The following is a 19,031-nucleotide window of genomic DNA, read 5'->3' as shown; positions in this document are numbered from 1 at the left end:
TATTCTGGGCTGCGGTTCAGATTATTATAGAGCTGCGGTTCTATATGCAGTATGAAAATTATTGTTACTCTGAGCTGCGGTTCAGATTATTATAAATATTAGAGCTGCGGTTCTATTTGCAAATGATGAAATTCCTGGAAATGTGAAATTTTGCAAACTTGTCTGAAAAGGGCATGAAAATTATTTTGAGTGGCAAGTTATGACTTCATTCTTATTTGAGAAAAGCTTTATATGATTTAACGTTTATACGATATTATACTATCTATAAATCGTTTTGTTACAGGCAGATTTTCAAATCATGGTAAAACTTTATAAAGCTTTTAGATTATCTATGTTTTCAAACCTTTGTCTACTTTTAAGTGACAAATGGATTTCCTTACTTAGCCGTCGCGCTAACTGCACTTCAATGTGTTTCTTATCAATTGCAGTTTAGTGTGGGACCTTGTAGCCGATGAGCTCGGGATAGAAGGGAAGTACAGGTTGAGGTCTACTCTTTGATGTAGACAGGGATTGTTATTAATGTTGTAAGTTTAGCCTGTGCACTTAGAGTGGAGTTTGTCAAAGAGGTGATAGAATTCACTCTAGGTGTGGCGGTAGCACCCGGTTTTCTGTTGATATGATGTAAGCTTCCGCAATGTATTATTAGGGATTTCGTAATAAATCCAAGATGTGAAAATTGGGGTGTTACAACTGAACATCAACCTTAGCCTTGCCACCTCAGTACGCTCTGTCTGCCAGTTATGGTGGCTAGCAGATTTTTCAGCAAATTCACATGCAAGCCTGGGCAATGTTTCAATTTGCATTCGTAACTGCATACCAGTTTTTGTTCTTTGGTCTCTTTGGAAAAACTATAATATTTTGATTCATGAAGGAGGACATTACTCACGTGATTGCATCATCAGAGAGGTGAAACGCGATTTCTTTGATCTGTCAATTGCTCATCCGTTCCGGCAGGTTAATGCTTCAGATAGTAGGTTTATTCACTTAGGCTTTGTGGCTTTTTTTGCAACTCCGAGACCTAAGAAAACTCTTTGGATTAAATGGCTTCGCCCTCCATCAGGCCGTCTGAAGTTAAATTCTGATGCTTCTTTCTCCACGATTGCTAGTGGAGGTGGGGCAGTACTTCGGAATTCACAAGGCGGTTTTGTTGCAGCATTAGCTTTTCCTTTTCTAGCTTCCTGCGCTCTAGAAGCAGAAGCTAAAGCTCTTGCTCTTGCCATGAGATGGTGTGACTTGGTAGCCAGGAAACCCTTAAGCATTGAAGTGGACTCTTCGGTTCTGGTCAACCTCATCCTTAACTGCGAAGCTCCAATCCCATGGAAACTCCGTTCCTCTATTGTCACCATTCGTCATTTGCTCTCCGATTGGAATGCTACGATCACACATTCTTACCGGGAGGCTAACACGGTTGCTGATGCTTTAGCTTCTTTTGGTTGCTCTCTCTCTCACTCCTCTCTTTATTCTACTTTTAATTCATTGCCATCAGCTGTTAGAATGGCTCTACTGTATGACAGTAGAGGTTTCTCCTCTCCAAGACTCTCTTCTTCTTCATGTAATACTAATTAGAATTGATCAAAAAAAAAATAAAAATTGAGATGTTCGATTCTAGATGAATAGATATTCTTGTGAAAGATGGTCCTAAAAGAGATTTATAAAAATAAAGGTCTTAAAGATAAATTTTCTAGAAGATTTTCCTCAGCATTTTTTATACAATATTTATATTTTGAATTTTTGAAACAACTTTTTGAACAACTATTATTATTATTATTATTATTATTATTATTATTTGTGAATGGGAAGGAACTCGGAGGTCCCACAGATTAGTGATGTCTACCAGAAGCAATGTGCTGAGAGTCGCAGGTCAACAGGTCTTGAATCCCATTTATCTAGAGGGGTCCAATTTAAAATATTATTACATAACTATTATTTATATATACAAATTATTTGAAAAAAGGGACCCAATTTAAAATATTGCACAGGACCCCATATTTTATTGGGACGGCCCTGAAGAAAACTATTCCATACAAGCTTTCAATTACTACAAATAATAAGAAATGCATGGTGTTCAATTGCGAAGAAGAAGTGGTAGTCATTATATAATTGATTTATGCCAACTTGCCAAACAATTTTCTATCACAATTCGTTTACTTTCCTAGCTTGGCTTTATACCTTTCTTTTATATACTTTTTGTCATTTTTAATTAGTTGGTGTAACAACCACCTTTTGAGCAGCAAAATAGTCATTGAGACAACGAAAATATTCAACATTATATTATTGAATTGAACACTGGACAATGCATATCTGCAGATTTCTGAATATATGAGAGAAGTTTATGTTCTAAAACATTTCAATATGCTGTAAAAAAAATACTGAATTGAACAGTGGATTGTTACAACTTAGCCATGGTGTCATTGGAGCCAAAAAACATCATAGCACACAGACTGGAGAACTTATTCGGCAATAAACTTCAGCCATGAATGAAATTACAATGCAAGCTGAAACATAAAGTGAAGTTCAAATTCAATTGCAACACATCAGAGTAGCCTTTCCTCACTCACTGCACTTTCTTCTTCAAAGCATTCACCAGAATAACTTCTTCACATATTTCATCACAATCTAATCAGCTTTAAACATTTCTTCTTTAGAGCTTCTGACAAGCTCTTCTTTAGAGGTTTCAACACTTTTTTCTTCAGAGCTTTCAACACTTTCTTCTTCACAGCTTTCAATAATAGGTAATTCAACCTTGAAAAGTAATTGAAAATGAGTAAAAAAATCAAATAATTAATTAATACATGGAATTAGAATGCAGAAAACTAATATTTTGAAATAATGAACAAGAATTAGAGAGAAACCTTAGTTTCAACTTTACGAACACGAAGTGGACATTCTACCTTAATGCTTTGCTTTTTGCAGAAGAAATCTGCATTGCGGAAGTCATCACAAGAGAAGAATAGCAGCATTCTAATACAATTAAATTCAGTGTTGTAATTTTTGCAAAATTAATTGGAACTTGTTTCAATTCCCAGCAATAACTTAAGACAAGGCGCTCCAGAACTGGGAAATTATTAGAACTTGCATTCCAATGTTCGAGATTTGAAAGTGAAATAAGAAGTGCCTTTAATTCCCGAAAGCCCTGCTTTGATGGTTTCCATGTTGGGCCACAAAAGGCAAAATCTTTTAGTTTAAGCACCTCAAGGTGCGGCAGCTCGCCAATTGTGTCCATCTCCTTCCATGGAAGATAAGTATAACAAAGTGTCAACTTCTTAAGGTTTGGTGGAAAACCTGTTGGTAGATAAAAACGTTCAACCCTTCCTACTTCAAACTTCAACTTCTCAAGTAGATGTAAATGCACGAGGCTACCTAGATGGCTAGGCGCCAATTGGCCTTCAATGTAAATCCCAAGTTCCATTAGGTTTGGAACCATCCTGAAGTTTGGTTTTTCGTCGGAGCTAGCAACTTTGAACCAATAAAGAGTTTGTAGATCATTTTTGACTAAGCAAGGGAGAAACTGTGAACATCTCTTGTCAACATGCAAATACCTCAATTGTGGCAAATCCAAAATATCACATGGCAATTGCAAAGGACATTTTTCCATCCATGAAGTAACTATGAGAGTTAACAAATTCTTAAGCTTGAAAAATCGAAACTCGTAAAGAGAACCAATGGTATTTCATGAGGCATGCCTTGTGAGCATTTAACTAATGATAAATCCAATACTCTTAGCAATTTCAAACATGGGTATACCAACCTGCATTTTGAATGGTATACATCTTTACCAAAGCAAAGAACAGAATGGATTTCATCAGGACCACAATTCCCATAGCTCGCTTAAGTGATTGGCAAATGACTTGTTTGACAGCTTAACCAATGACTAGCGTTTGGAGCATAGTAGTCTTTGATAATCCACAATGTATTCCCATCAATTGCTTGTCTCACACAAACCTCATGCACTCGATCATGAATGTTACATGATTTAACTTTGCCGTCAATACTTAGCTCATTAATTTGAACTAGACTTCTATTAATGAGATCATGCAAATAACTCTCTCCCACTTCTTCCAAACTCATATTGTTATGTTGCTTTATAAATCCCTCCGCAACCCATAAGTTGATTAATTTCTTAACAGGAATCTCACTGTCTTCTGGAAACACACAAAAATAATAAAAGCAAGCCTTCAAATGACTAGGTAAGTACTTGTAGCTTAATGAAACTATCATCATATATACCAACTCCATCCAAAGTTTGGGCAACATCTCTCCATATTTCTAGAGACCCTTTTGCTGTCATCAAAAGTCCAGAAATTAAAACAACTACTAGGGGTAATCCACCACAACCACGAACAATGCGTTTCCCAATTTTCTCATATTCACTGGGAACACAATGGCTTTGCCCGAACACTTTCCTTGAAAATAATTCCCAGTGATCCTCTAAAGTTTGATGCTTCACATTGTAGGGATTTGCACTTAATTTTTCCGCCACCTCTTTTGACCGAGTAGTTACTAAGATTCAACTTCCGTTTAAATTCTCTGGAAGATATTCTTGGATAACAATCCATGGGACAATATCCCATATGTCATCCAAAAAAATTAAGTACTTCTTGCCCATCAAACTTTTGTATAATTGCTTACGTATTTGAACATAGTCCATGTCGTAATTTTCACTTGTTATTGGTGAAATACAACGTAACAGACCAATGAGAATCTCTTTGAATTTAGCATCCTTAGACAAAACTACCCACGCTCGAATGTGAAAGCTAGCAATGGTAGTTAGATTTCCATAGACTCTTTTGGCTAATGTAGTTTTTCCTATTCCTCCTTCGCCAACGAGTGAAATAACTTGTAGTTTCAGCACAGGGTTTTCAACATATTTCTGAAACTTGTGAATGTTACTATTCCTCAAAATGGTGAAAACTGATCTCATAAAGTGTGAATAACAGAGGCGGTTAACTATCGTCTCTATATCAGTGTGGATTCCTACAATTACTTCATCCTCAGGGTCTAAAGCACTTCGATAGGTATCCCAAACCTTGATGTTCTTTCCCTCATAAGCAGTTTCTTTTTTTACAATCAGCATCCATTCTTAACTTCCTCAATTTCACTTACCATTGCTTTCAAGGTCCCACGAAGATGCCACCATTTAGCTTCCGAATAGACTAGTCCCAGTTTAGATTTTATTTCATACTCGTCATATATTCCAGCAACGTTATCATCAAACCAGAACCAGCCATTCCACATTTTCCTCTCCTCCAAAAATGCTTGCAGAATGCAGAGCTTGGCAGACAGAATCTCGATGGTTTCGAGCAGCCACACCTTCATTCCTCCAGCATCAAAAATCGAAAGTAGTTCGGGCTCCATAAGGTCTTGCTCTACTATTTTGATTAGACTGGTTACAGCATCTAAAGCCATTCTGATATATTGAACTTCAATTCTCTAAAGTGTTTCTGGAACTCCATCATATCATATCCGAGTTATTATTAATTAGTCTTGATCAATTATATAGAGGGAAAGAAATTAAATGGAATGATTATAATAGAGATGGTGCATGCAATGCAAAGTTTGTAAACCATTGCATCTTCCAGAGAGCTAGTTAACTCAGATCTAATATGCTGAATTATATATAGTATCCTCAGCAAAATCATTGCATCTTCTAGCTACCTAGTTTCTAAACTTCATGTGATTCAACAGATCGAAAATGCAAAGTTTGTTACCATTACCACTTTCTCAATTATTTGTATGCTGATGGGCTAATATATACGGAGTATAAAAAAGTAAAAAAGGAATATAATTCTTCAATTAAGTGAAGCACTGAAGCGGGAGAAAGTATGAAACATACCTTGAAGAAGTTAGTGAAATGGGTTTGGGTAATATCAGATGAGAGATTGAAGGTCTGAGTAATTAGTTGTTGAAATTATAAAGTGTTTCTGAAACTGAGATCAGAGCATTTATTGAGCAAGAAATGAGACGAGAGAGTATAGCAGCAATATAATGATGAGATATGGGATAAGGTCTGAATTATTGATGAGATTTAACTTTTTGAGATATGGGATAAGGTCTGAATTATTGATGATTGATGAGAGATGGGATAAGGTCTGAATTATTGATGGGATTTAACTGTTCTTTTTTCTTTTAAAAGGAAACTGTTCATATTTTTTAGACACCCATAATGGAATGGAATGAAATACTTTTAAATCAAAGTGTAATATTTAAGATTGAATAGTTACTCATGAGAAAAAAAAAAAGGGCAAATTAATTATGGATAAATTGTTTAATTGTTACTTATGAGAGAAACAAGGGAAAAATTGTAATTTGTGCCCCTCCATAATATGCTAATTATTAATGTCACCCCTGAATTATTAGTGGTGTAAATATTGTCCCTCAATTTTCAAAAACGGTAGATATATTGCCCCTCCCGTGTGTAAATATTGCCCCTCCTTCGGCAATATATGTACCATTTTTAAAAATTGAACGACAACAATTACATCACTAATAATTCAGGGGTAACATGCATTGATAATTGACATATTATAGAGGGACAAAAATTACAATTTTCTCAGAGAAACAATATATACTTATGACATAAAATGTGATATTTTTGATAATATTATATATATATCACTTTTAAATCAAAACATAACATTAAAAAGTTGAAGAATTACTTAAGATAAAAATTGTAATTCTTATCTGAAAAAAATCGACCTTATCCGTGAAATTGCGTGATAGGAGAATTTACCTTCTTTTATATACTTTATTGCACTTTCAATTAGTTGTAACAACCGCCTTTTGAACGGTAAAATAGTCCTGGGGACAACAAAATTTTTAAAAACATTCAAGTTATTAGTTATTCTCTTATAAGTTATAACGGTCTGAGTCTTTCAAATAAGGTAATCTGAGTATCAGACCTACAATAAGTACTAAAGTCTAAAAGAAGAGTTTGAGAATTGATCTCAAGTATAAGTACCACTCCAAGGGTATGTGCATAGTTCTATGCATTACCATAACTTGAGAAAGACTTATCTCCATATTTTGGAATAAGAGAAGTTTATGGAATGAAGCACTGAAGCAATTTGTAGTGTCTTTTTTTAAGCCTTCATGAATGCAGGTTTCATTGGCACCAAAAGGCATTCTAATATGTTGTAAAAGAATATTGAATTAAACAGTGGATTATATTATTACAACATAGCCATGGTGTCATTGGAGCAGAAAAACATCATAACACACACAGCTGAATTGTTCAGATCAAATGGAAATAAGAAAATACAGCATCTTATATTGATGCACTACCTCTGAGCTGCACTTGAAGAATTACAGCAAGAAATCCTCTCTGTTTGTTTTCTCCCGAAAGTGATTAGGCGAATTCCCAACCAAATAGATAGATCACCACCAATCTAGATTGGACTGGACAAGTGGCTATGTTTTCAACATTAGCCCGTGCATGAACTCGTGAAAAAAACAGAGAACTTATTCAGCAATGAAGACCTTATAAACTAACTGCAGCCAGGAACCTACAAGCTGAAAGATAAAGTGAAGCTCAAATTCAATTGCAACAGATCAGAATAACCTCTTTGGACAAAATTACAATAAATGAGCTAGGCATTTATCAACTATTGGATTCATGTTTTAGTCCCTAGACTAGACGACTGTTGGATTTTCCACTTTAGTAGTTATCAACTTCCAAAATTGACTACAAGTAATACCTAACGACTTTGAAAACTTGCCACTTTTAGTCCAAGAAGAACAAAATTCAGTGCCAGATTTAGTACTTGACTATAGGACTATAAAGTGGCAAGTTTTAAAAACTCGGGTACTGAATTTTTAATTGATTTTGAGGTTGATGATGGGAAGTACAAATCAAAGGGAAAGAACTCTTTAAACAAAACTAGAAAGTAATTGGCAATTGCAAAAGTTAATACGGAGTTTAGGTATAAGTTTCATAGATATATACATACCTTAGCTTTCATAAGTTCATATTAACCCCTAAATTAACAAATTCCCCGGTCACTTTCTTCTTAGAGCTTACAAGACTTTCCTCTTCAATTCTTTGAATGCATTCAAAGAATTCGAAACCTTCTCCTTTAGATATTTCCTCACACTCAATTCATTAGAGCTTCCCACACTTTCATCTTCAGAGCTTTCGTTATTTGGCATTTCAACCTTGAAAAGTAATTGAAAATGAGATTAACACAAGGAATTAGAAGGCAGAAAACTAATAGTTTCAAATAATGAACAAGAAATAGAGAGAAACCTTAGTTCTAACTTTACGAACACGAAGTGGAAAATCTGTTGTTCCCTCAAACAATAGCTTGTTTGCAGAAGAAATCTGATTTGCAGAGGTCACAAGAGAAGAATAACAACATTCTAACACAATTAGCTTCAGTGTTCCCATATTTGCAAAATTGATTGGAATTTGTTTCAATTCCCAACAATATCTTAAGACTAGGCGCTCCAAAACTGGGAAATGATTAGAACTTGCATTCCAATATTTGAGATTTGATCGTGAGATAAGAAGTGCCTTTAATTTCCGAAAGCCTTGCTTTGATGGTTCCCACTTTGAGCCACAGAAGGCGAAATCTTTTACTTTAAGCACCTCAAGGTGCCGCAACCTGCCAATTGTGTCCATCTCCTTCCATGGAAGATAAGTATGACGAAGTGTCAACTTCTTAAGGTTTGGTGGAAAACCTGTTGGAAGACAAAAGCGCTCGACTCTTCCTACTTCAACCTTCAACTTCTCAAGTCGATGTAAATACACAAGGCTCTCTAGATAGCTAGGCTCCAGTTGGCCTTCAATGTAAATCCCAAGTTCCTTTAGGTTTGGAACCATTCTGAAGTTTTGTTTTTCATCATCGGAGCTAACAATTTTCAACCAATAAAAAGTTTGTAGATTTTCTTTGACTAAGCAAGGGAGATACTGTGAACATCTCTTGTCAACGTGCAAATCCCTCAATTGTGGCAAACCCAAAATATCACATCGCAGGTGCAAAGGACATTTTTCCATCCAAGAAGTAACTATGACAGTTAGCAAATTTTTAAGCTTGAGAAATTGAAGCTCATGAAGAGAACCAATGGTACTTAAAGACAAGTATCTCAAATGAACCAAATCTGTTATTTCACTAGGCATGCTTCGTGACCATTTAAGAAATGATAAATCCAATACTCTTAGCAATTTCAAACATGGGTATACCAACCTGCATTTGGAATGGTACACATCTTTGCCAAAGCAGAGCACAGAACGGATATCATCTAGTGTGCAATTCCCATAACTTGCTTGAGTGATTGGCCAATGACTTGTTTGACAACTTAACCAACGACTAACTTTTGGAGCATGGTTGTCATTGATAATGCACAAAGCATTCCCCTTTATTGCTTCTCTCACACAGACCTCGTGAACTCGATCATGAACCTTACATGATTTAAGGTTGCCATCAAGACTTAGCTCATTAATTTGAACTAAACCTCTATTAATAAGATCATGCAAGTAACTCCCTGCCACTTCTTCCAAACTCATTTTTTTATGTGGCATTAAAAATTCCTCTGCAACCCATAAGTTGATTAATCTCTTAACAGGAATGACATTGTCTTCAGGAAACACACCAAAATAATGAAAGCAAGGTTTCAAGTGAGGAGGTAAGTAGTTGTAGCTCAATGAAAGTATTTTTGAAATTCTGTTGTCATTATCATATCTATCAACTCTATCCAAAGTTTCCGCAACATCTCTCCATATTTCTAGGGACTCTTTTGTTTCCGCTAAAAGTCCGGCAAGCACAACAACTTCTAGTGGTAATCCAATACAACCTAAAACAATCCTTTCTGCAATTTCCACAGATGGAACCCTTTGGCTTTGCCTAAACAATTTCCTTGAAAATAATTCCCATATATTCTCTAAAGTTTGATACTTCATATGGTAGGGGTTTGCACTTAAGTATTTAGCTACCTTTGTGAACCGAGTAGTTACTAAGATTCGACTTCCATTAAAATTCTCTGGAAAATATCCTTTGATGGCATCCCATGTAGCAGTGGTCCATATATCATCCAAGAAAATTAAATACTTCTTGCCCATCAAACATGTGCATAATTGCTCAGCTATTTGAGCATCATCTAGGGTGTAGATTTCACTTGTTATTGGTGAAATACAACCTAGTAGACCAATGAGAATCTCTTTGAGGTTAGGAACCTGAGACAAAACTACCCACGCTCGAATGTGAAAGCTAGCAATAGTAGTTGGATGTGCATAGACTCTTTTGGCTAATGTAGTTTTTCCTATGCCTCCTTCGCCAACAAGTGGAATAACTTGTAGTTTCAGAACAGTGTTTTCAATATATTTCTGAAACTTGTGAATGTTACTATTCCTCAAAATGGTGAAAATTGATCTCATAAAGTGTGAATAACAGAGGCGCTTAACTATCGTCTCAATATCAGTGTGGAATCCTACAATTACTTCATTCTCAAGCTCTAAAGCACTTTGGTAGGTATCCCAAACCGTGATGTTCTTTTCCTCATCAGGGTCTAAATCAGTTCCTTTTTCTATCATCAGGATCCATTCTTCAATTTCCTCAATTTCTCTTACCATTGCTTTCAAGGTCCCACGAAGATGCCCGCATTTAGCTTCCGAATAGACTAGTCCCAGTTTAGATTTTATTTCATACTCATCATATAGTAAAGCAACTTTATATTCAAACCAGCCATTATTCGTCTCACACCCCTCCTCCAAAAATGCTTGCAGAATGCAGAGCTTGGTACACAGCAACTCGATTGTTTCGAGCAGCCACACCTTCATTCCTCCAGCATCAAAAATCGAAACTAGTTTGGGCTCCATAAGGTCTTGCTCTACTATTTTGAATAGAGTGGTTACAGCTTCTAAAGCCATTCTACTGAACTTCAATTCTGTAAAGTGTTTCTGGAACTCCATCGTATGCAAGTTATGAATTAGTCTTGATCAATTATAGAGCAAGAAGTTAAATGGAATGAATGATTATAATTAACAGAGATGCAATGCAAGATGGGTTAAAATCTAATCTGCTAGCTGAATTATTATAGTATACTCAGCAAAACCATTTCCAACTTTCCAATTATGAATATACAATGTTAGAATAAATTAAAATGCACATGCAAGATCTGATCTCTGTCACCATTTCCAACTTGCCAATTATTTGTACACTTCGATAAATATTTAATTCAGAAAATGGTAATTATTATGGTACCCTCAGCATCTTCCATTTTCTCAACTTGATGTGATTCAACAAAAAATAGAACCATTACAAGTTTTTTAATTTGTTTGTACGCTGAGGGGCTATATATTATATTTAAATTTTAAAGGCATATATATTGCATATAGAATCTGCTATATATTAATTGTTTGTATGAAATTTTTTTTAATTTATTATATTACAAATAAAAATAAAATTATTTTTACCGGTCTTACCAATATATATATATATATATATATATATTTTAGTGAAGAACCACTCTCCCGTAAAAACATGAGAATTGAGAATCAGTGCATTAAAAAGACATGAATGAGATTAATTGAAAAATTAAAAATCTGTGCGCATATGGAGCATTATGCAGTGTGCATATTATGCATTTGTTATGTGTGCATATTAAGCATTTGTTCTGTCCTTTTTAATACACCAGATTGGTTCACATGTTCTTATGGGAAAGTGGTGAACATCACCCTCTCACTGTCTCTATAGGCGATATACACAACGAAAATGAGATAAATATATATTATGAATTTAGTTAGTGAATAAATGTGTACGTAGCAGCAAAAGGTAAAGGAATTGAGAGGGCAAAACATAATAATGCTAAACTAAATATATATATAAAAGCAGAAAAAGAATTGAGTGATGTTGGAGAGAGTGCATACCTTAGCTAGGTTGATGAGGATGGAGATGCAGTTAGTTGTTGAATTTATGGATCGGAGTAGAGCAGAGCAGAGAAAATTAAATATGAAGTGAAACTCAGATGAGATGAGAGTTACTGAGATGAAATGAAGTTGAGAGAGATGAGAGATCTTGAGTTGTTGAATAACTTGAACTACTCTCAGATCAGATCAGAGTTATTGAGAGAGAGAGAGAGAGCAGAGATGAAATGAGTATAGTTGAAAGCATGGGATTGATTGAGACAGATCTGATATATTAATTTTATACAAGGTTAGGTTGACTTTGAATGAGAACAGTACATCAATCTCAACCCCATCATGTGATTCATGTCCAGGGTTTTAGTAAAAAATAGGTTTAATTTGATAATTCTTGAAATTTTTAAGTTTATAAAACTAACTGGCTTATTTTATTTTTATTTTTTTAACAATTCTAAGTCGTTATGTTACTGGATAGATGGATCAAATCAGTCATTATATATTCAATCTCTCACATTATAATAATAATAATTCAATGGGTTCCTCACATGGAACCCATAACCTTATTCGCTTCTTAACAGGTATATTATGTCTTCGTGAAAATTTCCAAAGTAAAGAAGACAAGATTTCAAGTGAGTAAGCAAGTAATTGTAGCTCAATGAAAGTATTCTTGAAATTCTTGTCTGCACTATCCATTCCATCCAAAGTTTCTGCAACAGCAGCTAAAAGTCCAACCATGGATCGGAAACAATTGCTAGAGGTAATCCATAGCAACCAGCAAGAATTTGTTTCTCAAGTGACATGTATTCTTTAGGAACAATTTGTTTTAAATAAATCGAAAACCTTGCTGGAAAATAATATGGAGTTTAACCACAATCAAGTTTCATAGGTATACACATATACTTACCTTGGCTTTGGATCATAAGTTTATAATAAGCCCAAAATAAATATAAAAAAAAATTCTTCACTCACTTTCTTCTTAACACTTTCCTCTTCAAATCTTTGAATGCATTCAGGGATTTCGACATCTTCTTCTTCAGATTTTTCATCACTCTCTTCCGAGCTTTCAACCTTTCTTGATCAGAGCATCCAACACTTAATTCTTTATACCTTCCCACGCTTTCTTCTTTAGAGCTTTCAACACTTTGTTCTTCAGAGCTTTCATTATTTGGCAATTCAACCTTGAAAAGAAATTGAAAATGAGTACACTAATGAATAATTAAATTAATTAATAAATGGAATTAGAAAGTAGAGAACTTATATTTTGAAATAATGAAAATGAATTAGAGAGATCGAAACCATTGAGCTTCCAATGCATTCTTGTTTAGAGCTTCCCACACTTTCTTCTTTAGAGCTTTTCACACTTTCTATTTTAGAGCTTTCCACAATTTCTTCAAAGCTTTCCACACTTTCTTCTTCAGAGCTTTTCACACTTTCCACATTTTCTTCTTCAGAGTTTACTACAAATTCTTCTTCAAAGCTTTCATTATTTAGCAATTCAACCTTGAAAAGAAATTGAAAATGAGTACAAAAATAAATAATTATATTAATTAATACATTGAAATAGAAGGTAGAAAACTAATATTTTGAAATAATGAAAATGAATTAGACAGAAACCATCGAGCTTCCCACGCATTCTTCTTTAGAGCTTTTCACACTTTCTTCTTCAGAGCTTTCCACAATTTCTTCAAAGCTTTCCACACTTTCTTCTTCAAAGCTTTTCACACTTTCTTCTTCAGAACTTTTCACACTTTCCACATTTTCTTCTTTAGAGTTTACTAAAATTTCTTCTTCAAAGCTTTCATTATTTGGCAATTCAACCTTGAAAAGTGATTGAAAATGAGTACAAAAATAAATAATTAATTTAATTAATACATGGAATTAGAAGTCATTAAACTAAAATTTTTAAATAATGAACAAGAATTAGAGAGAAACCTTAGTTCTAACTTCACGAACATGAAGTGGACAATTTGTCGTTCCCATAAAAAATAACTTCTTTGTAGAGGAAATCTGCACTGCAGAAGTCACAAGAAAAGAATAACAACATTCTAACACAATCAACTTCAGTGTTCCAATATTTGCAAAATTAATTGGAATTTGTTTCAATTCCCAACAATATCTTAAGACTAGGCGCTCCAAAACTGGGAAATGATTAGAACTTGCATCCCAATGTTTGAGATTTGATCGTGAAATAAGAAGTGCCTTTAATTCCCGAAAGCCCTGCTTTGATGGTCCCCACTTTGAGCCACAGAAAGCGAAATCTTTTAGTTTTAGCACCTCAAGGTGCGGCAACTCGCCAATTGTGTCCATCTCCTTCCATGGAAGATAAGTATAACAAAGTGTCAACTTCTTAAGGTTTGGTGGAAAACCTGTTGGTAGACAAAAGCGCTCGACTCTTCCTACTTCAAACTTCAACTTCTCAAGTAGATGTAAATGCACAAGGCTCCCTAGATAGCTTGGCGCCAATTGACCTTCAATGTAAATCCCAAGTTCCTTTAGGTTTGGAACCATTCTGAAGTTGGGTTTTCTATCAGAGCTAGCAACTTTCAACCAATAAAGAGTTTGCAGATTCTTTTTGACTAAGCAGGGGAGATATTGTGAACATCTCTTGTCAACATGCACATGCCTCAATTGTGGCAAATCCAAAATATTACATTGCAGTTGCAAAGGACATTTTTCCATCCATGAAGTAACTATGAGAGTAAGCAAATTTTTAAGCTTAAAAAATTGAAGCTTGTAAAGAGAACCAATAGTACTTAAAGCCAAGTACCTCAAATGAAGCAAATCTGTTATTTCACTAGGCATGCCTTGTGAGCATTTCACTAATGATAAATCCAATACTCTTAGAAATTTCAAACAGGGGTATACCAACCTGCATTTTGAATGGTATACATCTTTACCAAAGCAGAGAACAGAATGGATATTATCTAGTGTGCAATTCCCATAACCTGTTTGAGTGATTGGCCAATGACTTGTTTGACAACTTAACCAACGACTAGCTTTTGGAGCATGATTGTCATTGATAATGCACAAAGCATTCCCTTTTATTGCTTCTCTCACACAAACCTCATGCACTCGATCATGAACCTTACATGATTTAACTTTGCCGTTAATGCTCAGCTCATTGATTTGAACTAGACTTCTATTAATGAGATCATCCAAGTAACTCTCTGCCACTTCTTCCAAACTCATATTTTTATGTGGCATTAAAAATCCCTCCGCAACCCATAAGTTTGTTAGTCTCTTAACTTGAATGATATGGTCTTCAGGAAACACACCAAAATAATGAAAGCAAGGTTTCAAGTGAGGAGGTAAGTAGTTGTAGCTCAATGAAAGTATTTTTGGAATTCTCTTGACATTATCATATATATCAAATCTATCCAAAGCTTCGGCAACATCTTTCCATATTTCTAGAGACTCTTTTGATGTTGCCAAAAGTCCAGCAATCACAACAACTGCTAGTGGTAATCCAGTGCAACGAAGAACAATGCGTTTCCCAATTAACTCATATTCCCTGGGAACACATTGGCTTTGCCCAAACACTTTCCTCGAAAGTAATTCCCAACGATCCTTTAAAGATCGATGCGTCACATGGTATGGATCTACACTTAAGTATTTAGCCACCTTTATAAACCGAGTAGTTACTAAGATTCGGCTTCCATTAAAATTCTCTGGAAAATATCCTTTGATGGCATCCCATGCAGAGTGGTCCATATATCATCCAAGAAAATTAAATACTTCTTGCCCATCAAACATGTGCATAATTGCTCACCTATTTGAGCATCGTCTAGGGTGTAGATTTCACTTGTTATTGGTGAAATACAACATAATAGACCAATGAGAATCTCTTTGAGGTTAGGAACCTGAGACAAAACTACCCACGCTCGAATGTCAAAGCTAGCAATAGTAATTGGATGTCCATAGACTCTTTTGGCTAATGTAGTTTTTCCTATGCCTCCTTCCCCAACGAGTGGAATAACTAGTAGTTTTAGCACAGGGTTTTCAACATATTTCCGAAACTTGTGAATGTTACTATTCCTCAAAATGGTGAAAACTGATCTCATCAAGTGTGAATAACAGAGGCGGTTAACTATCTTCTCTATATCATTGTGGAATCCTACAATTACTTCATTTTCAGGCTCTAAAGCACTTTGGTAGGTATCCCAAACTCCCTCATCAGGGTCTAAATCAGTTTCCTTTTTTATCATCAGGATCCATTCTTCAACTTCCTCAATTTCTCTTCCCATTTTTTTCAAGGTCCCATGAAGATGCCATAATCCAGCTTTTGAATAGACTAGTCCCAGACTAGATTTTATTTCATACTTGTCATCTTCAAGGTCCCAATGCTGCTGCATTATCGTCTCATACCCGATGATGCCCCCATTTAGGCCCTCCTCTAAAAACGCTTGCAGAATGCAGAGCTTGGCAGACAGCAACTCGATGGTTTTGAGCAGCCACGCCTTCATTCCTCCAGCATCAAAAATCGAAAGTAGTTTGGGCTCCATAAGGTCTTGCTCTACTATTTTGATTAGAGTGGTTACACCATCTAAAGCCATTCTATTGAGCTTCAATTCTCTAAAGTGTTTCTGGAAATTAACAGAGATGCAATGCAAGATGGGTTAAAATCTAATCTGCTAGCTGAATTATTATAGTATACTCAGCAAAACCATTATATTGCATCTTCGAGCGAGCTAGTTTCTAAACTTCATGTGATTCAACAAAAAACCCAAAGTTTGTTACCATTACAAGTTTTTAATTTGTTTAATTTTTCAATTGTTTGTATGCTGAGGGCTATTAAATTGTTTACATAGAAATGTTTTATATTACAAATGAAAACATTTTCATTGCATTGTCTGCAATTTGCCCAGCATGAATGCACACAGTCTACCTTCTATGCATTCGTATAGTAGATTATTGTGTGCATTTATGAAAGGTCTCAAGGGACTCACAGGAAGAGGTGATCTCACTGGAACATTAGCCTCTATATATATATATATAGTTATCAAAACTTAAGGTGTTTGACAGACTTGGGCCCTGTTTGGTAAATAATCAGCCTATCAGCCAATTTTGGCTTATTTGATCACTATTAGTTGTTTGGTTAATAAGCTTTTTGTAACTCTAAAATACTAAAATTCAAAAGGCTACTCAAAGTAGCATTTTCAATTAGCTTTTTGAGAAAAAAAATTATACCAAACAGCTATCAGCTAACGGCCAACCCAATCAGCCAACTTTTTACAATCAGCTAATGTTATTAAGAAATCATACCTTCTAACCCAAACAGCCAACCCAATCAGCCAACAGCCATTTACCAAACAGGCCCTTGATCATTTACATCCATGTTGCTAGGAAGCGAATTTATTTTTAAAAAAAATCCTTCCGTTTGAGCCGTTGATCTAGATTAGATCAATGGTTCAAATCTCATCCTATTTTTCACTTGAGAGAAGTTTCACACGTGAACCATCCCCTATATATAAGCAGAAAACGATCAACTGAGTAATGCTGGAGAAAGTATGAAAGATGCATACCTTAATTAGGTTGAAGACGCTATGATGGAGATGCTGTTAGTGAATTGGTGTGAGTAGTTGAATTTATGCCAACTTCAACTACTCTCAGGTGTTCCTGAATTCAAACTCAGATGAGATGAGATGAGAGTTAATGAGCGAGCAGAGATGAAATGAGTATAGCAGAGAGGATGAGAGTTAAGAAAGATCTGATGAATTGTTGAAGGTGGAAAGGAAATGAGTATAGCAGACAGGATGAGAGTTAAACATATCTGATAAATTTATATATAGGACTAATCTTATTCATCATGTTAAAGGTTTTAGTAAAAAATATGAGTTAATTTTAATTTATAAGTATTCAAACTTCATATTCTGTAATATTTGATATCCGAAGAGTAAGTTGCAACGAAATTCACTTAATTCCTGACATATATGGAATCAGAAAAACGCATATCTTTTGTTGTGCTAGCTGATGAATTAATTATTATATTATAGTACCCTCAGCATCTTCCAGTTTTTAAAGGCATATATATTGATTGCATATAGAATCTGCTATATATTAATTGTTTGTATGAAATTTTTTTGAAATCTATTATATTACAAATGAAAATAAAAGTAAAACATTGTCAAATAAGCTCTAAATGACTTGCTATTACAAGTCATTTCAGACATCATTCTGGCGAACTGTTAGTGAATAAATGTGTAGAAGCAAAAGGTAAAGGAATTGAAGAGGGCAAAACATAATGCTAAACCCTAAATATATATATATGAAAGCAGAAAAGGAATTGAGTGATGTTGGAGAGAGTATAAAAGATGCATACCTTAATTAGGTTGATGAGGATGGAGAAGGAGTTAGTTGTTGAATTTATGGAGTAGCTTAGAGCAGAGCAGAGAAAATGAAATATATGCCAACTTCAATTCAACTAATCTCAGGTCGGGTGTTTCTGAATTGAAACTCAGATGAGATGAGAGTTACTGAGCGAGCAGATGAGAGATGAGAGATCTGAGTGATGTTGTTGAATAATTTATGAAGTATGTAGAGCAGAGAAAAGATGCATTATGAATATAAAATGTCACCAACTCACCATTACCAACTTGCCAATTTTTTCTACACTTTGATAAATATTTAATTAGAAAACGACAATTTTGACCCATAATTTATAGTGATCCAGTCTTCTTTTTCCCCTACAATAATAAGCACACCATAATTGAAAATAAGTACAAAAATAAATGATTAAATTAATACACTTTCTTTTTTAGAGTTTTTCACACTTTCTTCTTTAAAACTTGCCACATTTTCTTCTTCAAAGCCTTCATTATTTGACAATTCAACATTGAAAAGTACTTGTAATTGAAAATGAGTATAAAAATAAATAAAGAAAGAAAGAAATAAGGTGTAAATTAGCCACTGAAGGTACCATGAAAATACAATTAGGCTACTGAACAAAAAAAATGTGCAATTAGACCACAGAACACTCTAAATATATGCAATTTCATCTGATAGCAGGTTACCATTCATTTCATCAGGTTGTCTGATTACGTAAATAGTGAGTTGGCATTTTAAAATAATTTTAAATAATAAACTTTCAAAAAATAATTAAAAAAACAAATTTAAAAAGAATTTAAATAATAATAATAATAATAAAACCACAAAACGCAGGGGTGGTCGCTAACCAGTC

General features: G+C 34.7%; 3 protein-coding genes across 12 annotated transcripts; all 3 read right to left on the bottom strand.

The window, feature by feature from the left end:
- Window positions 1-2,298: 2,298 nt before the first annotated feature.
- On the bottom strand, window positions 2,299-5,972 carry LOC116007485 (disease resistance protein RPP8-like). Of its 4 annotated transcripts, XM_031248180.1 has the most exons (4): window positions 5,834-5,972; window positions 3,749-5,441; window positions 2,892-3,606; window positions 2,299-2,742 (listed from the first exon to the last, which is right to left on the bottom strand). In XM_031248180.1, exons 2-4 carry the CDS (start codon window positions 3,819-3,821, stop codon window positions 2,610-2,612), a joined length of 921 nt encoding a protein of 306 aa, XP_031104040.1. In that variant the 5' UTR covers window positions 3,822-5,441; window positions 5,834-5,972; the 3' UTR covers window positions 2,299-2,609. The 4 variants fall into 4 exon arrangements, 2 of the variants coding, with proteins under 2 accessions (XP_031104040.1, XP_031104041.1); XR_004095264.1 differs by lacking the exon at window positions 3,749-5,441 and having other exon boundaries at window positions 2,853-2,920; XM_031248181.1 differs by having other exon boundaries at window positions 2,853-3,606; window positions 3,749-5,972.
- A 1,150-nt stretch (window positions 5,973-7,122) lies between these two features.
- On the bottom strand, window positions 7,123-11,256 carry LOC116007481 (putative late blight resistance protein homolog R1C-3). Of its 3 annotated transcripts, none has more exons than XR_004095261.1 (3): window positions 8,243-11,256; window positions 7,947-8,151; window positions 7,123-7,509 (listed from the first exon to the last, which is right to left on the bottom strand). XR_004095261.1 is itself a non-coding variant. In XM_031248169.1 (2 exons), the coding sequence occupies exons 1-2, from the start codon at window positions 10,901-10,903 to the stop codon at window positions 8,014-8,016; spliced, it is 2,799 nt and encodes a 932-aa protein (XP_031104029.1). In that variant the 5' UTR covers window positions 10,904-11,256; the 3' UTR covers window positions 7,123-8,013. The 3 variants fall into 3 exon arrangements, 1 of the variants encoding a protein (XP_031104029.1); XR_004095262.1 differs by having other exon boundaries at window positions 7,123-7,502; XM_031248169.1 differs by having other exon boundaries at window positions 7,123-8,151.
- Window positions 11,257-12,660: 1,404 nt separating this feature from the next.
- LOC116007483 (putative late blight resistance protein homolog R1B-17) lies at window positions 12,661-18,469 on the bottom strand. 5 transcript variants are annotated; one of them, XM_031248173.1, is made up of 6 exons: window positions 18,174-18,460; window positions 17,377-17,481; window positions 13,787-16,437; window positions 13,469-13,672; window positions 13,151-13,354; window positions 12,661-13,032 (listed from the first exon to the last, which is right to left on the bottom strand). In XM_031248173.1, exons 3-6 carry the CDS (start codon window positions 15,563-15,565, stop codon window positions 12,820-12,822), a joined length of 2,400 nt encoding a protein of 799 aa, XP_031104033.1. In that variant the 5' UTR covers window positions 15,566-16,437; window positions 17,377-17,481; window positions 18,174-18,460; the 3' UTR covers window positions 12,661-12,819. The 5 variants fall into 5 exon arrangements, with proteins under 5 accessions (XP_031104033.1, XP_031104032.1, XP_031104036.1 ...); XM_031248172.1 differs by having other exon boundaries at window positions 17,377-17,470; XM_031248176.1 differs by lacking the exon at window positions 17,377-17,481.
- Window positions 18,470-19,031: the final 562 nt, after the last annotated feature.

This window comes from Ipomoea triloba, chromosome 15 (assembly GCF_003576645.1).
Source record: "Ipomoea triloba cultivar NCNSP0323 chromosome 15, ASM357664v1".
NCBI lineage: Eukaryota > Viridiplantae > Streptophyta > Magnoliopsida > Solanales > Convolvulaceae > Ipomoea > Ipomoea triloba.
The sequence above is the reverse complement of the archived record's forward strand: the minus strand, read 5'-3'. Positions and strand labels throughout refer to the sequence as shown.